The 21,026-nt window shown below is 33.3% G+C and overlaps 1 protein-coding gene across 13 annotated transcripts in view; it reads right to left on the bottom strand.

Moving 5' to 3' along the window:
- CASK (calcium/calmodulin dependent serine protein kinase) overlaps window positions 1-21,026 on the bottom strand; it is a 430,649-nt gene that overhangs the window by 235,554 nt on the left and 174,069 nt on the right. For all 13 annotated transcript variants that reach the window (XM_051984998.1, XM_051985006.1, XM_051984997.1 and 10 more), the window contains exon 3: window positions 1,246-1,351. In XM_051984998.1, the coding sequence (XP_051840958.1) occupies window positions 1,246-1,351 (106 nt within the window). The remainder of the gene's footprint in view (window positions 1-1,245; window positions 1,352-21,026) is intronic.

Genomic DNA, 21,026 nt, shown 5'->3' with positions numbered 1-21,026 from the left:
TAAAAAAACTCCAAGGAACATAATAGCCAAATTCTAGAACTATCAAATCAAGAAAAAATCTTACAAGTAGACAAAAAGAAATAATTCAAATATTGGGGAATCACAATCAGGCTCACACAGGATTTGGCAGCAGCAACATTGAAGAATCTGAAGTAATGGAACATGATTTCCCTGAAGGCAAAGGAATTAGGCCTATAACCAAAGGATTACCTACCTAGGCAGATTAAGCATTTACTTCAAATAGTCATTAAAGAAAAAAGAAGAAATAGGTTCCTTAGAAGAAGGGGAGAATTTGGAGGCTGGAGGAAGATATTCTGTTTTAGGTATGTTGAATTACAGATGTTCAAGTCAAAATATTTAGAAGGTAGTTGGTGGTACAGCACTAGATATTAGCAAAGAAGAAGGTATCCCGGTATCCCTACATTTTATTTATTATTTACACACACACACACACACACACACACACACACACGCACATACATATATATATATATATATAGATAGATAGATAGATAGATAGATAGATAGATAGATATAGATATATAGATATATATATATATGTATATATGTATATATAGTCTCCCTTAATAGGATGTAATTTCCATGAGTGCATTAACTATTACTTTTTTTGTTATTGTATCTCCAGAACCTAGCACCTAGTATGGACTTTAAAATGTTTGTTGAAGGGTTGATATAGCAGCCATCTACATAGAGATAACAGTAGAGCTCAGGAAAGCTGACAGTCTCAGGACAGAGCCCTATTATACATGTTATCAGAACATAGAAACAAATAGAACTGAACAGGAATGGAGGAGCACCAAGATAGAACAGGGCCACAAAAATCTAGAGAAGAGAATACGCAGGGCAAGAGGATTGTTAGCACTGTCAAAAGTGCAGAAAGGTCAAGAAGGACAAGACCTAAAGAAAAGACATTGAATCTATAAATTAAGAGATGATTTATCCTGGAGAAAACTTTAATTAACAATGATTATAACATCTGATTCATTTGTGAGTTTTGTAAGATAGTTTGAATATCACAGTTTAGCCTTTCATTAATTATAACAAAAGCAAACTTTTAACAATAAATGATGTTTTTTCTATTCTTTTTAATCACTTCAATTTCATATTATTAGAGAAGCTCTCTCAATTCTATTATCGTATTTAAAGAGGAAAGTTCTTAGATTTATCCCAGAGTAATTTCAAATCTCAAAAAAAAAAAGAAAAAGAAAACTCATATATACTTACAATTCAAAAACCATATAAAGCATTCCATCTGAGCTATATGTCTCCAATAGTTCCACAATATGTGGATGCTTCAGCATATGACAGATACTGGCTTCCCGTTTCAGATCTATAAGACAAAAACAAAAAAAGTTTCATTAGTTTTAAATGAACTATAGCTCAAAGTGACTCATGAATAAATGGATGTGTTCTATGGCATCATGAAGATTTTTCTAGCTAAATAACTCCCTTAAAAAACCTCCTATTTAATCCAACCTGAAATGTTTCTTCCCCCTCTGAAATATTTTGAATTAGTCTTTTTCATACTTTCTACCACCTTGAACTTATAGTCTTTAGAGTTAGCATACATTTAATTCTAAGATATTTACAACATATAAAAGGGAATTATGAGTTGAATATACACACAAAACCTACAGCTGACTTTTGAAAAATCCAGTTACTTGGTTAACTATCTATCCTAGAATCTATACATCTTATCCAAATCACTTCACAAGCTATTCCTGGTTCTTCCCACCTAATACCAAGAATGACAAAATAATCAAAACTATCACAACAGAAAAGAAAATAAGCATTGCACCTAATCAAAATCAGGCCAAAAAAAATTGCCAGTAATATCATTTTTTAAAGGTTTTCTAAAGCACTTTCCTTACTTACATAATATTAATACTTTCTCATGCTCCTGAAGCTGTTTTTAGGACTATTAAATCTTCAGTACTATTAAAATCTTCTACATTAAAAAAAAAAAAGAACCTTAAACAATTTCATAGACCGTAAAAGGATTGCCAACACAAAAGTATAAAAATGTTTTCAGAAAACATATTTCATGAGAGGCTGCGAAATGAAATGCCTCTCAATCTCTTTCTGAAGTGTAACTTCCAACCTCATTATTCAAATGAAACGGCTCTCTCCTAAGTTACTAGAGGAAGCTAGGTTGTACAGTGTATAAAATGATGAACTAAAAGTAAGGAAGACCTGGCCTCAGACACTAAAAAAATCACTTAAACTCTATCTCAGTTTCCTCAGATATAAAATGAAGATAGATAGTAATAGCACTTATTATAATAATAATTATACTATAATTATTAAATCATTAAAACAATTATTTTATTATAATTGTGTATTACATACTAATACATTATAAATACAATATGACAATGATAGATATTAATATATAATAATGTTTTTATATATTGTAATAAATATTATACCATAACAATCCTACCTAAGGCTATATGAGGATAAAATAAGATAATTATTTGTAAAATTATTTGCAAAACATTGTGCTAATATTATTATTACTATTCAATGATCTTTCCAGGTTTTCAAGTTACTATCCTCTTTGGATTCTCTCCCTCTTATTGGACAGATTCTATTCAACCTCTTCTACTTGATCTTCATCCAAGTTGTACTACTAACCATGCAATGAATGGCTCTGTCCTGGATCTGATACTCTTTTTCCTTTATATTATCTCATCAGCTTCTATGGGTTCAATCTATCACATTTTTACAGATAATTCTCTTCCACTACTCCCCCTTTTTTTAATCCAGCCCTAAGCACTCTCCTGACTTCCATTCTCTCATTTCCTACTGCCCACAGGACATCCTGAATGATCCTTGGGCATCTTAAACCCAACATGTCCAAAATGGACCTAATTATTCCCTTGCTCCCCACCCAACAAAGGGAAGTAATAGTATCCTCCCAGTCACTCAGGCTCACATCTAGGAATCATCCTTGACTCCTTTCTCTCTTACCTTTCATATTCAATCTGTTGACATGTCAAATCTGGCCTACCTTGAATAAATCTTTCATCTATTTTCCTTTCTCTCTTGACATCGTCACCATCTTGTTTTTATCCTAACCTGTTATAATAACTTACTGGCTTGTCATTCACCACTCCAGTCTATTCTCTATTCAGCTACCAAACTAATCTTTCTAAAGCACAAGTCTGACCATGTCACCCCATTATTCAGTAAAGTCCAGTGGCTTCTTATTAGGCTCCAGAATCAAAAATGCAATTCTGTTTGATTTTTAAAACCTGAACTCTTCCTGTTCTTCTTTTACTTTACTCCCTTTCCATTCCTCCAACACAAAACACCACCCTCCAACTTTTTACAAAAACATCCGCACGCCTCCCCCTTTGGCTGTCTCTATGCCTGGAATGCTCTCCCCAACTTGTCTCTGTTTCTGGTTTTTCTGGTTTCCCTCATGTCTCAATGAAAATCTTAGCTTTGAAATTTCAATATTTGAAAATATTTGTTAATTAATTTTTATTATTTCTTTTGGTGTCCGCTTTGGTTTGCATATTCATCTAGCATATTGGATTTTTCAATGTGAGAGAGAATTTCCCTTATTGGGCCTTTTTAAAAATTTCTAAACATTATCATAATTTTAGTAATCAAAGAGTTAACCAATAAAAAGTTCTGTTTACTTTGTGGAATGTTTGAGTGATTTTGGCTTAATGGCATTTGCCAAAACAAAATGAAACAACAGATTCTTCACTTTTCTTTCTGTTTTAAAGAATAAAAGCAGGAGCAGCTAGGTGGCACAGTAGAGCACCATCCTTGAAGTCAGGAGGACCTGAGTTCAAATCTAGTCTCAGACACTTAGCACTTCCTAACTATGTGACCTTGGGCAAGTCACTTAACTCCAATTGCCTCAGAAAAATAAATAAATGAATGGATAAATAAGTGACTGAATTAAAAAAATTTTTTAAAGCATTCAAAAAATCTATAGATTACTTTGGTCCCACATCAATTTTCATCCATCTATTTTTAAAATTTCCCCTTATATAAAATAGGGACAGTTTTACAATCAAAGTCAAGAGTAAGATGCTGATTTTAAAGTTCCTTTAAAATGAAAAAAAATATATTAGTAGCAGTTATGTCATAATAATGTCTTTATAGTCATGTAGAATAATAACGTTTTATAGTCATGTGGAAGATTTTTTACAATGTCAAGACCAGGATCTGAAATCTGATATTGTAAATTCTTGACCTGGGGAAAAGAGATCATAGGACAAGAGATTTAAAGGTATAACAAATCTTAAAGGTCTAAGTCTAACTTGTTCATTTTACTGATGAGAAAATTGAAGCCCGGATATATAACGTAAGTGAATAACCTAATGTTCCCCAAACCTGTTTACTAGTTTATAACAGTAGAAAAAATATATTTTAAATATATGGTAAAATGTTATTCAGGGCTCTACTTTTCCCAATTACTATGTTAAGAATTTTAAATTAAAATTTTGAAAAGAGTAATAAAATTGACATGACTGTGCTGAGTCTGTAAAATAGCATAATTACTAGAAACAAAAACAAGCAATCTGTGATGGTGTTATTATATTGGTTTAATTTCCTCTCATAAGAACTTTGATCTTTCTTCTAATATTACTTAAAAATAAACTTTTAGAATCAAATAATAAAAACATTGTTAAAAAAGATGTGTTACTTTGAAATTGTAGTACTTTCTGTAGCTTAATCATTTCCAGTATTTCCTAATGTAGACTGACATTCTAATATAACATGTGTTTATCTAAAATAAAATGTAGTTTGATCATCGGCAACATTAATGAATCATTTTAAAGCACCACTGCAATGTATTTGTGTATTTTTTGTTTTAATTTACAATACAAAATGAACCAGTTGAAATAATTCTCTTTTCAAGTCTCTCTTTTTTTCTTCAGTATTTCTTCCTTTTCAATTTAACATGGTTTACTAATCCTACTAATCCCTATTGAGAGCAAATGCCAGCTTCATAGAGAAACAATGAATTATCAGAATTGGAAAGAGTTTGTATGATCCTATTTTTTGTATTCGGCTATATTCTTTGGAGCATTCACTCTAGAAAATGCTTCATTAAGATAAAAAGAAAGTGATGGTAAATTTATTTTTTTATATGGATGCTAAAATGTACTAAAAGATTTTCCTTGATAGTTTTAACGTACTTAAACAAATTCTAATCTATAAATTTCTAAAATGCCAGAAATACAGAGAACATCATGCATCTTTCTTATTGAGACAAACCACATCATCTGCATCCATCTTGCTTACAAGCAAGGGCCACCCTAAAAGTAATAATTCACAGCAAATACTTTTTTTGAATGACTGATGAGATATAGTTTACTATGGTGTGTAAATGAGCCATATAGGAAATGCTGGTGTTACAGGCATGAGGGAAAAAGAAAATGATACTGAGATGCAAAATGATAGAAAGAGAATTCATTCAACAGACATTCATTAAGCATACTCTGGCTGCTTGTGTTGGAAACATACCTCTGAGGAATGGATGGTGACTCATGAAATATAGTATTAGGAAAAGCCACGTATAGGTTTATCTCTAGAATCTGAGTCAACTACCAGTCCTAAAGTCCTCATCTTTGAGTTAAAGTTGAAGAATAGTGCAAAGATGTTATTATTTGAATAGTGAACAATGCAATCTACCTGAATTTAGTATTATTCTTTGCCTCTGTGAATATGAGAATACACTTGTGATGATATAGGAAAAACAGGGAAAAGGGGAGATGTTAAAACTCCATTACAGATTGTGTCCAATTCAATTGCCACACACAAAACAAAAACAAAACAAAATGATTTCAATCATTAAACAATAAAAATAAAATAGTAACAAAAAAAAAAAACTATAGAACAAATTTTTTTTAATATTCATTTGGGAAGAGAAAAGGAGGGAGAGAAAATTTTAAACTAAACAATTAACTAGGTGGAAGAGAAGAAGGGTCAAAATATGAGGAAACATACATAATCAGGGAAAGGGCAGATAAACAGAAACTGAGGGATTTAATAAGGATAAGGTTGGAAACAAAATATGTTAAGCAAAACTAGTAAGAGCCAAAGTGCTGTCATATAAGAGGAAGAAAACACAAACCTAACAATCATAATTTTAAACAATTCAATGAAATGATTAACAATGAATATAAAAGGAAAATCTCAATGACATTTCTAAGAAATGCATCTTAAAAAGGACATACATATAGAACAAAAATGAGATATCAGAGAAAATTTACATCCACTGGGTAAGTACCACCCAAAATAATTAGTTGGAACCATTCTGTCAATCAAAGCAAAAACATAAATTTACAAATTTTTTGTTCTTCAATGAATTGGGGTCTTTTTCCATATCTTTTTTTGTAGGGCATTATATGCTTTTTCCATTCTATCTTGCAATGATCTCATTTGATTTCTCCATTTTTCTTCTCTCTTTTACGATCTTTTATGCAATCTTCCAAGAAAGCCTTGTAAAATGGGGACCAACTCATGTCTCCTTTTGAGGCTTCATCTGGAGCTGCTTTGTCTTTAGGAACCTCAGGATTTAAGGTCTATTTTTCTCTTTCTCCATAAAATCTGGGAGCAGTTAGAGGGACTAAAAGAAGGTGGTGATTATACTCCTGGCCAAGATCTCTGATTGAATGACACCACTTAACTTGGGAAGGGTGTAGTCTGGTAAAGGTGTTTGAGGTTCAGGAACACCCTTTCCCCCAAAAGGGGGACTCAGTTTCAGGGCTCCCCCAAAGGTTAAAGGATGTTAATGGACAGGCCAATTTTCCTAGAGTCTCCACAGCGGTGGATCATAACATCTGAAGGAGTTGCAAGGCAGCCTTTGCTGACAAGAATGAAATTAATTGGATGCAGAGGGAAGAGACAGGGGAGAGGAAAGAGAGGGAAAGGGAGAGGGGAGAGAAGGAAAAGGAGAGGAGAGAGAGGGAAAGGGAGAGGGGAGAGAGGGAAAGGGAGAGGGAAGAGAGGGAAGAGAGGGAGAGGGAGAGGGAGGGAAAGGGAGAGATTCAGACCATTTGCTACAGCAGAAAAAAAATTCAAATAAATTAGAGGAAGCAGTGGGTGGATAAATTGCCAGGCCTGGAGTCAGGAAGACTCACGTTCTGGTGTTAAAATCTGGCCTCAGTCACTTACTATGTGATCCTGAACAATCACTAAATCCAGTTTTCCTCAGTTTCCTCATTTGTAAATGAGCTGGATAAGAAAATGGCAAACCACTCCAGTATCTTTGCCAAGAAAAATCCTAACTAGGATCAGAAACTGCACATAACTGAAATGACTGAACATCAAAATACAAAAGCATAAAATTAAAACTATTTCATAGCCCATAATCATAATTAGTAAATTAAGGTAATGAAAATAAGTAACATACAAACACATTGAGACTTAATAAGGGCAAGCTGGATAATGAATTGGTCAAAGAATAGACAGAATATTATGAAAAAGAGAAATAAAATATCTACTTCTGGGATGCTGTTAAAGCAGTCCTAAGAAAAAAAATTGGAAACATTTTTTAAAAAATCAGTAAACTGATGAACAGCACATGCAACTGGAAGATCTTAGCAAACACAAAACAAGCACAGATGATAAATTTATGAAAATTAGAGGTAACTAACAGATTTCAGAACTGATTGATAAAGCAAAAAGGTGGTTCTCTGCAAATGATAAAAATGGATGAATAAACCTTATAAAAGATGGAAGAAAATTTAATAAAGAATGAAAAAGATAAAATCACAAAGAAAAAAAATCAAAATTATGGAGAATCTATCAGAAAAACTGAGGACTGAAAAGAGAATTATCAAAAATATATATGTGTATATAAAATATCGAGTTAGCAAATAACAAATAGCTTAATCTAATTTCAAAATAGGAAAATGAACAAGCTGTAAAGGAATTATTAACAGGGGAAGGGGAAATACATATTATTGTCCAAAGAGATTTATAGGAAATTCTATTATACTTCTGAATAATAATTAATATCTAAATTGTACAAATTATTCTCAGGAATTAAGAAAACATTGTTCCAAGATTCTTTTATGGGGCAAATTGAGTTCCAGTACCTAAACTAGGAAAGTACAGTCTCAAAAATATTACTGTAGTTTAACTTTAATAAGCTTGAAGTTGCAGCAAAATTTTTGAGATACTTTGTACAAAGCAAAAATAGAAAACTATATGCCACTGTCATAATATATATATCAATTTAAAAGTCCGAAATACAACCCTGGCAAACAGATCATACTAATACATCAGAAAAATTAGTCATACTGATCCAGCAATGAATAGATGGTTCAATCTTAGGAAAAATTAAAATATTTAATCATACTTTTAAAAAAATCCCAAACCACCTGATCATATCAATATACGAAGAAAAACTTTTGACAAAATACAAGCTATATTATAAGCTAAAATCCACACAAAGGAAGGGCATAAAAAGATTTTTCTCATAGGCCTAAGCAATACAATATAACTAAAGCCAAAAGCTTTCATTATATGCAAAAGTGAAACAGTAGATGTCTTCCCAAAAAATAATGGACTAAAACAAGAAGGCTTTTTTTTTTCCTACTGCTATTTAACATAGTTCTAGAAAAGCTTGCAAAAGCAATAAGACAAGAGAAAGAAACTGAAGGCATTAAGAGTGATAGAGAGGAGACAAAAGTATTCTGAATGGCTGACAGGATGGTTTACATAAGATCCTAACCACAGCAGAACACAAAATAAATTTATGCAAACTAATCTATTTATATGACAAAACCGAGCAGGTAACAAAAGAAAAGGAAGTAACAACAAATACATAAAATATCTAGAAGAACCTCCCAAAGTACAACCAAGATATACAGAGATGCAGTTACAAAAATGTTCCTCAAAGAAGTAAAGAAATAATGGGAGGCATTCTAGAAGATAGCAGAGTAGGTCAGAAAATTTCAGACTTAATGATTTCCTCCACAGACAGAAAACTGCCACGAAACAGACATAAAGCCCCAAAAATAAAGGTGTAAAGCAGCTGTCCTAAGATAACTTGGGAGGACCTCAGAAAAGATATGGCTGAGTTTTGAAGCTGAGGTTTGGCCTGAGTGATTTATAGACATCTCCAAGTCGATTCTATTCAAACAATAAACAATAGGCAGCTCCCATGGAAAGCAGACTAGACCTCAAAAAATTCCTGAATTTCTAGAACAAGAGGACAAAATAGAAAAAAAAAAATCTGCCATTTTCTGAAAGAGATACAAGTATAGGGATGTCATAGCCAAGTTTCAAAACTCCCAGGTTAAGAAGAAACTATTGCCAGCAACAAGGAAAAAAAAATGTAAAGAATGAGGAAATATAGTCATGATATCATGAGATCTAGCAGCTTCTACTCTAAAAAACTATAGGATCTTGGAACATTTCTTTTTTATTATTTTTTATTTATTTTATTAAAAAAAACAAGAAAAAAGAAAAACAAGAAAAGAAAGATAAAACAAAACAAAAACAAAACACTGTCATGTGCTCAGTAAAATATGAGCAAAGATTCAAAATATCTAATAAACTAGCAGTTCAAGAAAGGATATATAGTAGAAGAAATTATATTCATGAGTGTCCATCTTTTCTTTACTTCCTTATACTTTTTTTTTTTCTTCCTCCTTATTCTCCCCCAAACAAGAATAGTTAATTCTGCTCCTTACATTACCTTGGTACTACTTAACCTCTTCCTACCCATGAATACCTTCCTAGTTTTCTTCCCTCACCCTTTGCTTCACTTTCCACCCATCCCTCTCTGCTTATTTAAATAGATTTTGGAGGATGCTATACTCTTCATGGAAATATGTAGTGCTGCCTATTTAACCTATTCCTGATGTAAGTAGGTTTTCGGAACTACCAGCCCTCCCTTTCAACGCCTTTGTGTTTGTACTTTCTCTGTACCTCATTTGTGGAACATAATTATGATTTTTACCTTAACTCTGCCCCAATCTTTATTTTGAGCTACCCAATTGCTGATGTTAATCTCAAACCAATGGTATACATTTCCATGAAACATTAGATTTCAAAGAGCAGAAAAGGTGAAATTACATCCAAGAATAATTCACCTAGCAGAGTTGAGTATAATCCTGAAGAAAAAAGATGGACATTTGACAAACTGAAAAACTTTTGGGTATGTGTAACAAAAAGATGAGAAGGCAATGGAAAAATTGATTTAAAAAAAAAAGAAACCCAGAAGAAATATAAAGAATACAACAAAGACTAATTATAAGAATCTCATTAAGACCAAACTGTTTACTTATTATAACTTAAATATGAAAAATGTATCAGTACTCTTAAAACTTATTTTTACTAAGGTAGTAAGAAAGAAAGAATGAGATAGGATGGGGAGGAATCTTTAAAGGGTATGTAAATTGGGATTTGGGAGGGTGGGTTAGAGGATGGGATAGAGGATTAGGAAGTTTTTGAAGGGGTATGTGCATTGAGACTGGGGGAGTAGAGGAAAAGATAGGAGGGGCTCTTGGAGGAGTGGGTGAAAGGAGTAGGGAGGAAGGGGGGAGGAGGAAGATATGATAAGAGATCTAGAGAAAAAAAAACTGAGAAAGAAAATAATGAGAAAAAATAAGATAGAGGGGAATTCACAAATAGTCATTTCAACTTTGAAAGTGAATGGAATATTTCCAGTGACTTTTTGTGGTGGCAAAGACATAGAAACTGAAGGGATTCCCTCAATTGGGGAATAGCTAAACAAATTGTGGTGTATGTTGTGATGCAATAATACTGTCTACAAGTAATGATGAGCTCAATAATGTTGGGAAAGCATTGAAAAACTTGCATGAAATGAAGAGCAAAATTAGTAGAAGAGAACCTTTGTATACAATAAAAGCAATGGTGTTTTAAGAATAACTTTGAATCAATTATTTTTCTATTGCAAATACAGAAATTAAAAGTAATGGAAGACCTAGAAAAAATAACAACAAAGTTCATATGGAAAAACAAAAGGTCAAGAATTTCAAGGGAATTAATGAAAAAAAAAAAAAAAAAAAAAGTGAGAATATTATATTTTGATCCACACTTAGTTCCCACAGTCCTCTCTCTGGGTACATATAGTTCTCTTCATCACAAGACCTGAACTTAATCTTCTTAGGATTCAAGGGAGACACCAAAATGTTGGGGTTCCAGACTGGCATCACGAGGTATCTCAAAAGAATTTGAAGGATCAGACCATTATACACGGCAACAAGACTATACAATGATCAGTTCTGATGGATGTGGCCCTCTTCAACAATGAGATGATTCAAACCACTTCTGACTGTCCATCTACAAGAGAGGCCTGTGAGAGCTGAGTGTGGACCACAACATAGCATTCTCCTCTTTCTGTTGTTGTTTGCTTGCATTTTGTTTTTTTTCTCAGTTTTTTTCTTCTTGATCCAATTTTTCTTGTGCAGCAAGATAACTATATAAATATGTATACATATATTGGATTTAACATATATTTTAACATATTTAACATGTATTGGACTACCTGTCATCTAGGGGAGAGGGTAGGGGGAAGGAGGGGATAATTTAAAACAGAAAGTTTTGCAATGTCAATGTTGAAAAATTACCCACGCATATGTTTTGTAAATAAAAAGCTTTAATAAAAAAATAAAAAATAAGATTTCTCCATCTACTTGAACCTAATGCATTTGGGATTTGCAAATTCAAACCTCTTTTGTATCACTCAGAAAATAAATCTCAGAGCACTGAAAGGAATCAATAGTCAACACTACCTTTGCATTATTTTGCTAATTATGTGTTATTTCTACTCAAACATAAGGCATGGATAACCCTTCTTATTTCTGAACAATGGTTTATGCACTGCTTCATTAAGAAATGAAGTGTTTTTTTTTTTTAAATGATAATGGCATTCTTTTCAAGGTTCTACTTATTTCAGCTAATGCTGCAGAAGCTCTCCATCTAGATGATTTTTAAAAATAACTTTTTATTGATAGAACCCATGCCAGGGTAATTTTTTTTTTTTTAAATGATAATGGCATTCTTTTCAAGGTTCTACTTATTTCAGCTAATGCTGCAGAAGCTCTCCATCTAGATGATTTTTAAAAATAACTTTTTATTGATAGAACCCATGCCAGGGTAATTTTTTTTTTTTTAAATGATAATGGCATTCTTTTCAAGGTTCTACTTATTTCAGCTAATGCTGCAGAAGCTCTCCATCTAGATGATTTTTAAAAATAACTTTTTATTGATAGAACCCATGCCAGGGTAATTTTTTTTTTTTTAAATGATAATGGCATTCTTTTCAAGGTTCTACTTATTTCAGCTAATGCTGCAGAAGCTCTCCATCTAGATGATTTTTAAAAATAACTTTTTATTGATAGAACCCATGCCAGGGTAATTTTTTTTTTTTTAAATGATAATGGCATTCTTTTCAAGGTTCTACTTATTTCAGCTAATGCTGCAGAAGCTCTCCATCTAGATGATTTTTAAAAATAACTTTTTATTGATAGAACCCATTCCAGGGTAATTTTTTTTTTTTTAAATGATAATGGCATTCTTTTCAAGGTTCTACTTATTTCAGCTAATGCTGCAGAAGCTCTCCATCTAGATGATTTTTAAAAATAACTTTTTATTGACAGAACCCATGCCAGGGTAATTTTTTACAGCATTATCCCTTGCATTCACTTCTGTTCCAATTTTCCCCTCCCTCCCTCCACCCCCTCCCCTAGATGGCAAGCAGTCCTTTACATGTTGAATAGGTTACAGTATATCCTAGATACAATATATGTGTGCAGAACCGAACAGTTTTCTTGTTGCACAGGGAGAATTGAATTCAGAAGGCAGAAATAACCCGGGAAGAAAAACAAAAATGCAAGCAGTTTATATTCATTTCCCAGTGTTCTTTCTTTGGGTGTAGCTGCTTCTGTCCATCTTTGATCTGAATTAACTCTCTTTATTGAAGAGATCCACTTCCATCAGAATATATCCTCAAACAGTATCGTTGTTGAGGTATATAATGATCTCCTGGTTCTGCTTGTTTCACTTAGCATCAGTTCATGTAAGTCTCATCAGTCCTCTCTGTATTCATCCTGCTGGTCATTCCTTACAGAACAATAATATTCCATAACATTCATATACCACAATTTACTCAACCATTCTCCAATTGATGGGCATCCTTTCATTTTCCAGCTTCTAGCCACTACAAACAGGGCTACCACAAACATTTTGGCACATACAGGTCCCTTTCCTTTCTTTAGTATCTCTTTGGGGTATAAGCCCAGTAGAAACACTGCTGGATCAAAGTGTATGCACAGTTTGATAACTTTTTGAGCATAGTTCCAAATTGCTCTCCAGAATGGCTGGATGTGTTCACAACTCCACCAACAATGTATCAGTGTCCCTGTTTTCCCACATCCACTCCAATGTTCCACATTTTCTTTCCCTGTCATTCTAGCCAATCTGACAGGTGTGTAGTGGTATCTCAGAGTTGTCTTAATTTGCATTTCTCTGATCAATAATGATTTGGAACACTTTCATATGAGTGGTAATAGTTTCAATTTCTTCATCTGAGAATTGTCTGTTCATATCCTTTGACCATTTATCAATTGGAGAATGGTTTGATTTCTTATAAATTAGAGTCAATTCTCTATATATTTTGGAAATGAGGCCTTTATCAGAACCTTTGATTGTAAAAATGTTTTCCCAGTTTATTGTTTCCCTTCTAATCTTGTCTGCATTTGTTTTGTTTGTACAAAAACTTTTCAATTTGATATAATCAAAATTTTCTATTTTGTGGTCAATAGTGATCTCTAGTTCTTCTTTGGTCATAAATTCCTTCCTCTTCCACAGGCCTGAGAGGTAAAATATCCTAGGCTCTTCCAATTTATTTATAATCTCATTCTTTATGCCTAGGTCATGAACCCATTTTGATCTTATCTTGGTGTACAGTGTTAAGTGTGGGTCAATGCCTAGTTTCTGCCATACTAATTTCCAATTTTCCCAGCAATTTTTGTCAAATAATGCATTCTTATCCCAGAAACTGATGTCTTTGGGTTTGTCAAACACTATATTATTAAAGTTATTGGCTGTTTTGTCCTTTGAACCTAACCTATTCCATTGATCAACTAGTCTATTTCTTAGCCAATACCAGATGGTTTTAGTAACTGCTGCTTTATAATATAATTTTAGATCTGGTACAGCTAGGCCACCTTCATTTGATTTTTTTTTTCATTAATTCCCTTGAAATTCTTGACCTTTTGTTTTTCCATATGAACTTTGTTGTTATTTTTTCTAGTTCATCAAAGTAGTTTTTGGGGAGTCTGATTGGTATTGTGCTAAATAAATAGATTAATTTAGGTAGTATTGTCATCTTTATTATATTCGCTCGCCCAATCCAAGAGCATTTAATATTTTTCCAGTTGGTTAGATCAGACTTAATTTGTGTGGAAAGTGTTTTGTAGTTTTGCTCATAAAGTTTCTGATTTTCCCTTGGCAGATAGATTCCTAAATATTTTATACAATCAGTAGTTACTTTAAATGGAATTTCTTTTTGTATCTCTAACTGTTGGGTTTTGTTAGTGATATATAAGAATGCTGATGACTTATGTGGGTTTATTTTATATCCTGCAACTTTGCTGAAGGTGTGGATTGTTTCTAATAACTTTTTATTGATAGAACCCATTCCAGGGTAATTTTTTTTACAGCATTATCCCTTGCATTCACTTCTGTTCCAATTTTCCCAGCAATTTTTGTCAAATAATGCATTCTTATCCCAGAAACTGGTGTCTTTGGGTTTGTCAAACACTATATTATTAAAGTTATTGGCTGTTTTGTCCTTTGAACCTAACCTATTCCATTGATCAACTAGTCTATTTCTTAGCCAATACCAGATGGTTTTAGTAACTGCTGCTTTATAATATAATTTTAGATCTGGTACAGCTAGGCCACCTTCATTTGATTTTTTTTTTTTTACAGCATTATCCCTTGCATTCACTTCTGTTCCAATTTTCCCCTCCCTCCCTCCACCCCCTCCCCTAGATGGCAAGCAGTCCTTTACATGTTGAATAGGTTACAGTATATCCTAGATACAATATATGTGTGCAGAACTGAACAGTTTTCTTGTTGCACAGGGAGAATTGAATTCAGAAGGCAGAAATAACCCGGGAAGAAAAACAAAAATGCAAGCAGTTTATATTCATTTCCCAGTGTTCTTTCTTTGGGTGTGGCTGCTTCTGTCCATCTTTGATCTGAATTAACTCTCTTTATTGAAGAGATCCACTTCCATCAGAATATATCCTCAAACAGTATCATTGTTGAGGTATATAATGATCTCCTGGTTCTGCTTGTTTCACTTAGCATCAGTTCATGTAAGTCTCATCAGTCCTCTCTGTATTCATCCTGCTGGTCATTCCTTACAGAACAATAATATTCCATAACATTCATATACCACAATTTACCCAGCCATTCTCCAATTGATGGGCATCCATTCATTTTCCATCTTCTAGCCAGTACAAACAGGGCTGCCACAAACATTTTGGCACATACAGGTCCCTTTCCTTTCTTTAGTATCTCTTTGGGGTATAAGCCCAGTAGAAACACTGCTGGATCAAAGGGTATGCACAGTTTGATAACTTTTTGAGCATAGTTCCAAATTGCTCTCCAGAATGGCTGGATGTGTTCACAACTCCACCAACAATGTATCAGTGTCCCTGTTTTCCCACATCCACTCCAATGTTCCACATTTTCTTTCCCTGTCATTCTAGCCAATCTGACAGGTGTGTAGTGGTATCTCAGAGTTGTCTTAATTTGCATTTCTCTGATCAATAATGATTTGGAACACTTTCATATGAGTGGTAATAGTTTCAATTTCTTCGTCTGAGAATTGTCTGTTCATATCCTTTGACCATTTATCAATTGAAAAATGGTTTGATTTCTTATAAATTAGAGTCAATTCTCTATATATTTTGGAAATGAGGCTTTTATCAGAAGTTTTGATTGTAAAAATGTTTTCCCAGTTTATTGTTTCCCTTCTAATCTTGTCTGCATTTGTTTTGTTTGTACAAAAACTTTTCAATTTGATATAATCAAAATTTTCTATTTTGTGGTCAATAGTGATCTCTAGTTCTTCTTTGGTCATAAATTCCTCCCTCTTCCACAGGTCTGAGAGGTAAACTATCCTATGCTCTTCCAATTTATTTATAATCTCATTCTTTATGCCTAGGTCATGAACCCATTTTGATCTTATCTTGGTGTACAGTGTTAAGTGTGGGTCAATGCCTAGTTTCTGCCATACTAATTTCCAATTTTCCCAGCAATTTTTGTCAAATAATGCATTCTTATCCCAGAAACTGATGTCTTTGGGTTTGTCAAACACTATATTATTAAAGTTATTGGCTGTTTTGTCCTTTGAACCTAACCTATTCCATTGATCAACTAGTCTATTTCTTAGCCAATACCAGATGGTTTTAGTAACTGCTGCTTTATAATATAATTTTAGATCTGGTACAGCTAGGCCACCTTCATTTGATTTTTTTTTTCATTAATTCCCTTGAAATTCTTGACCTTTTGTTTTTCCATATGAACTTTGTTGTTATTTTTTCTAGTTCATCAAAGTAGTTTTTGGGGAGTCTGATTGGTATAGCGCTAAATAAATAGATTAATTTAGGTAGTATTGTCATCTTTATTATATTCGCTCGCCCAATCCAAGAGCATTTAATATTTTTCCAGTTGGTTAGATCAGACTTAATTTGTGTGGAAAGTGTTTTGTAGTTTTGCTCATAAAGTTTCTGATTTTCCCTTGGCAGATAGATTCCTAAATATTTTATACAATCAGTAGTTACTTTAAATGGAATTTCTTTTTGTAACTCTAACTGTTGGGTTTTGTTAGTGATATATAAGAATGCTGATGACTTATGTGGGTTTATTTTATATCCTGCAACTTTGCTGAAGGTGTGGATTGTTTCTAATAACTTTTTGGTAGAGTCTCTGGGGTTCTCTAAGTATACCATCATATCATCAGCAAAGAGTGATAATTTGGTTTCCTCATTGCCTATTCTTATTCCTTTAATCTCTTTCTCAACTCTTATTGCCAAAGCTAGCATTTCTAATACAATATTAAATAGTAACGGTGATAGTGGGCAACCTTGTTTTACTCCTGATCTTATTGGGAATGGTTGCAGTTTGTCCCTGTTACATATGATGCTTACTGCTGGTTTTAAATAGATGCTACTGATTATTTTAAGGAAAAGTCCATTTATTCCTATACTCTCAAGAGTTTTTAATAGGAATGGATGTTGGATTTTATCAAATGCTTTTTCTGCATCTATTGAGATGATCATATGGTTTTTGTTAATTTGATTATTAATGTGGCCAATTATACTGATAGTTTTCCTAATATTGAACCAGCCCTGCATTCCTGGTATAAATCCTACTTGATCATGGTGTATTATCCTGGGGATGATTTTCTGTAGTCTTTTTGCTAATATCTTATTTAAGATTTTAGCATCAATATTCATTAGGGAGATTGGTCTATAATTTTCTTTCTCTGTTTTCAACCTACCTGGTTTAGGTATCAGTACCATGTCTGTGTCATAAAAGGAGTTTGGTAGGACTCCTTCATTCCCTATTTTTTCAAATAGTTTATAAAGCATTGGGGCTAATTGTTCTTTGAATGTTTGGTAGAATTCACATGTAAATCCATCTGGTCCCGGGGATTTTTTTTAGGGAGTTGATTAATAGCTTGTTCTATTTCTTTTTCTGAAATGGGACTATTTAAGCAATTTACTTCCTCCTCTGATAATCTGGGAAGCCTATATTTTTGGAGGTAGTCATCCATTTCGCTTAGGTTATCAAATTTATTGGCATAAAGTTGGGCAAAGTAACCCCTTATTATTTCTTTAATTTCCTCTTCATCAGTGGAAAGTTCTCCTTTTTCATTTTTAAGACTGCCAATTTGATTTCCCTCTCTCCTTTTTCTAATCAGATTTACCAAAGGTTTATCAATTTTATTGGTTTTTTCATAAAACCAACTCTTAGTTTTATTTATTAGTTCAATAGTTTTTTAACTTTCTATATTATTAATTTCTCCTTTTAATTTTAGAATTTCAAGTTTAGTAATTGATTGGGGGTTTTTAATTTGGTCTTTTTCTAACTTTTTAAGTTCCAGGCCCAATTCATTGATCTTCTCTTTTTCTATTTTATTCAAGTAAGCCTCTAAGGATATAAAATTTCCCCTTATTACTGCTTTGGCTGCATCCCATAAATTTTGATATGATGTCTCAACGTTGTCATTATCTTGAGTGAAATTATTAATTGTGTCTATAATTTGCTGTTTCACCCAATCATTCTTTAAGATGAGATTATTTAGTTTCCAATTACTTTTTGGTCTATTTACACCTAACTTTTTGTTGAATGTAGTTTTTATTGCATTGTGATCTGAAAAGAAAGCATTTACTATTTCTGCCTTCCTGCATTTAATTTTGAGGTCTTTATGTCCTAATATATGGTCAATTTTTGTGTAGGTTCCATGAACTGCTGAGAAGAAAGTATACTCCTTTCTGTCACCATTCAGTTTTCTCCAGAGATCTATCATACCTAATTTTTCTAATATTCTATTTACCTCTTTAATTTCTTTCTTATTTGTTTTGTGATTTGATTTATCTAAATCTGAGAGTGCAAGATTGAGATCTCCTACTATTATAGTTTTGCTGTCTATTTCTTCTCGCAACTCTCTTAACTTCTCTTTAAGGAAGTTAGATGCTATACCACTTGGTGCATATATGTTTAATACTGATATTGCTTCATTGTTTATAGTACCCTTAAGCAAGATATAGTTTCCTTCCTTATCTCTTTTAATTAGATCAATCTTTGCTTTTGCTTGATCTGAGATAAGGATGGCTACCCCTGCTTTTTTGACTTCACCTGAAGCATAATAGATTCTGCTCCAGCCTTTTACTTTTACTCTGTATGTATCTCCCTGTTTTAAATGTGTTTCCTGTAAACAACAGATTGTAGGGTTCTGACTTTTGATCCAGTCTGCTATCTGCCTCCTCTTTATGGGAGAGTTCATCCCATTCACATTTACAGTTAAAATAACCAATTCTGTATTTCCTGCCATCCTAATATCCCCAGATTATACTTTTCTTTTTCTTGCCCTCCTTCCCTTCTTCCCTAGTATTAAACTTATTGGTCCCACTAACGTCACGCAGCTCTCCCTCTTTAGTATCCCTCCCTCCTCCCTTTGAATCCCTTCCCCTTTTCTTGTTCCCTTCCCTTATTACTCTTTTTCCTTCTCCCTTTTCCTCTCCCACTTTTTAATGAAGTGAGAGAAGAATCTGTGTAAAACAAATATGTCAATTGTTTCCTCTTTGAGCCAACTCTGATGAGAGTAGGATTCACACAATGTTCCTCCCCCTCTCTAAGTTCCCTCATATATGATAGGTTTCCTTTGCCTCATCGTCGCATGTAGTTTCCCTCTTTTTATCTCCCCTCTTCCCTTTTTCTGACACTATCCCCTTTCCATTTCTACTTCCCTTTTTTATGTTATATCAGTAAAATCAAATTATACATATGGTTTTTATGTATATCCACAACAGAAATACAGTTCTCAAGAGTTCCTTTTACCTTTTTCTACTTCTCTTGATTCCTGTTGTTGGAGATCAAATTTTTTGTTTAAGTCTGGTTTTTTCCTTAGAAACAGATGGAATTCCTCTATTTCATTAAATGTCCATCTTCTTCCGTGGAAAAAAATACTCAGCTTAGCTGGGTAATTTATTCTTGGCTGCATTCCAAGTTCTTTTGCCTTTCGGAATATCTGATTCCAGGCCCTTCGATCCTTTAATGTTGAGGCAGCCAGATCTTGCGTGACCCTTATTGTGGCATCTCGGTATTTGAACTGTTTTTTCCTGGCTGCTTGTAAAATTTTTTCTTTAGTCTGAAAATTCTGAAGTTTGGCCACAATATTCCTTGGAGTTTTTATTTTAGGGTCTTTTTCAGAAGGTGTTCGATGAATTCTTTCAACGCCTATTTTCCCTTCCGGTTCTATTACTTCTGGGCAGTTCTCTTTGATGATTTCCTGTAAAATAGTATCTAGGCTCTTTTTTTCATCATAATTTTCTGGTAGCCCGATGATCCTCAGGTTATCTCTCCTAGATCTATTTTCCAGGTCTGTTGTTTTTCCAAGTAAATATTTGACATTTTTTTCCAATCTTTCATTTTTTTGGTTTTGCTTGACTGATTCTTGATGTCTCAATGAATCAGTCATTTCTATTTGTTCAGTTCTGATTTTTAGTGAGTTATTTTCTTCATTAGCTTTTTTTACTTCTTTTTGTATATGTCCAATTGAGTTGTTTTGCTCTATGGAAATTTTTTCCATTTCAGTAATTTTTTTTTTTTTAAGTGAGTTATTTTCTTTTTCCACTTTATCAAATTTTTCTTTTAGTGAGTTATTTTCTTTTTCCACTTTATCAAATTTTTCTTTTAGTGAGTTATTTTCTTTTTCCAATTCGCAAATTCTCTTTCCCTGCACTTCTTGGGAGTTTTTTACCTTTTCCAATTCACATTTCAGGAAGTTGTTTTCTTTTTCCACTTTATCAAATTTTTCTTTTAGTGAGTTATGTGCCTTTTCTGTACTCTCTTGCATAGCTTCTCTTTCCTTTCCCCATTTCTATTCTAGCTCTCTTTTAAGGTTTTGAATAGTCTCTTCTAGGAGAGCCTTTTGTATTGGAGACCAACAATTGTCTGGAGACTGTCTGCTATTAGTCTCTTCAGGGTTGAAAAGCTGTTCTCTTTCTGTGTAGAAACTATCAATCGTTCTTTTGATTTTTTTACTCATTTTGTTAAAGCCTGTGAGGTCTGCCTTCAGAGCCAGGAGGTTACCAGCTTCCTCTGCAGAGCAGTGAAAGGTATATGGACAGGTAACTGTCCTGCCAACTGGCTACAATAAGCATTGAGCTACTGGAGTGCTCTGGGAAAGAGTTTCCCACCTGAAAGTAACTCAGGCCTGCATGGCTGGGCTGGGAAAGTGCCCTGCAAAGAAC

Source organism: Antechinus flavipes, chromosome 3 (assembly GCF_016432865.1).
Source record: "Antechinus flavipes isolate AdamAnt ecotype Samford, QLD, Australia chromosome 3, AdamAnt_v2, whole genome shotgun sequence".
Taxonomy (NCBI): domain Eukaryota; kingdom Metazoa; phylum Chordata; class Mammalia; order Dasyuromorphia; family Dasyuridae; genus Antechinus; species Antechinus flavipes.
Note: the sequence above shows the minus strand (reverse complement) of the source record. Positions and strands in the feature narration are given on the sequence as shown.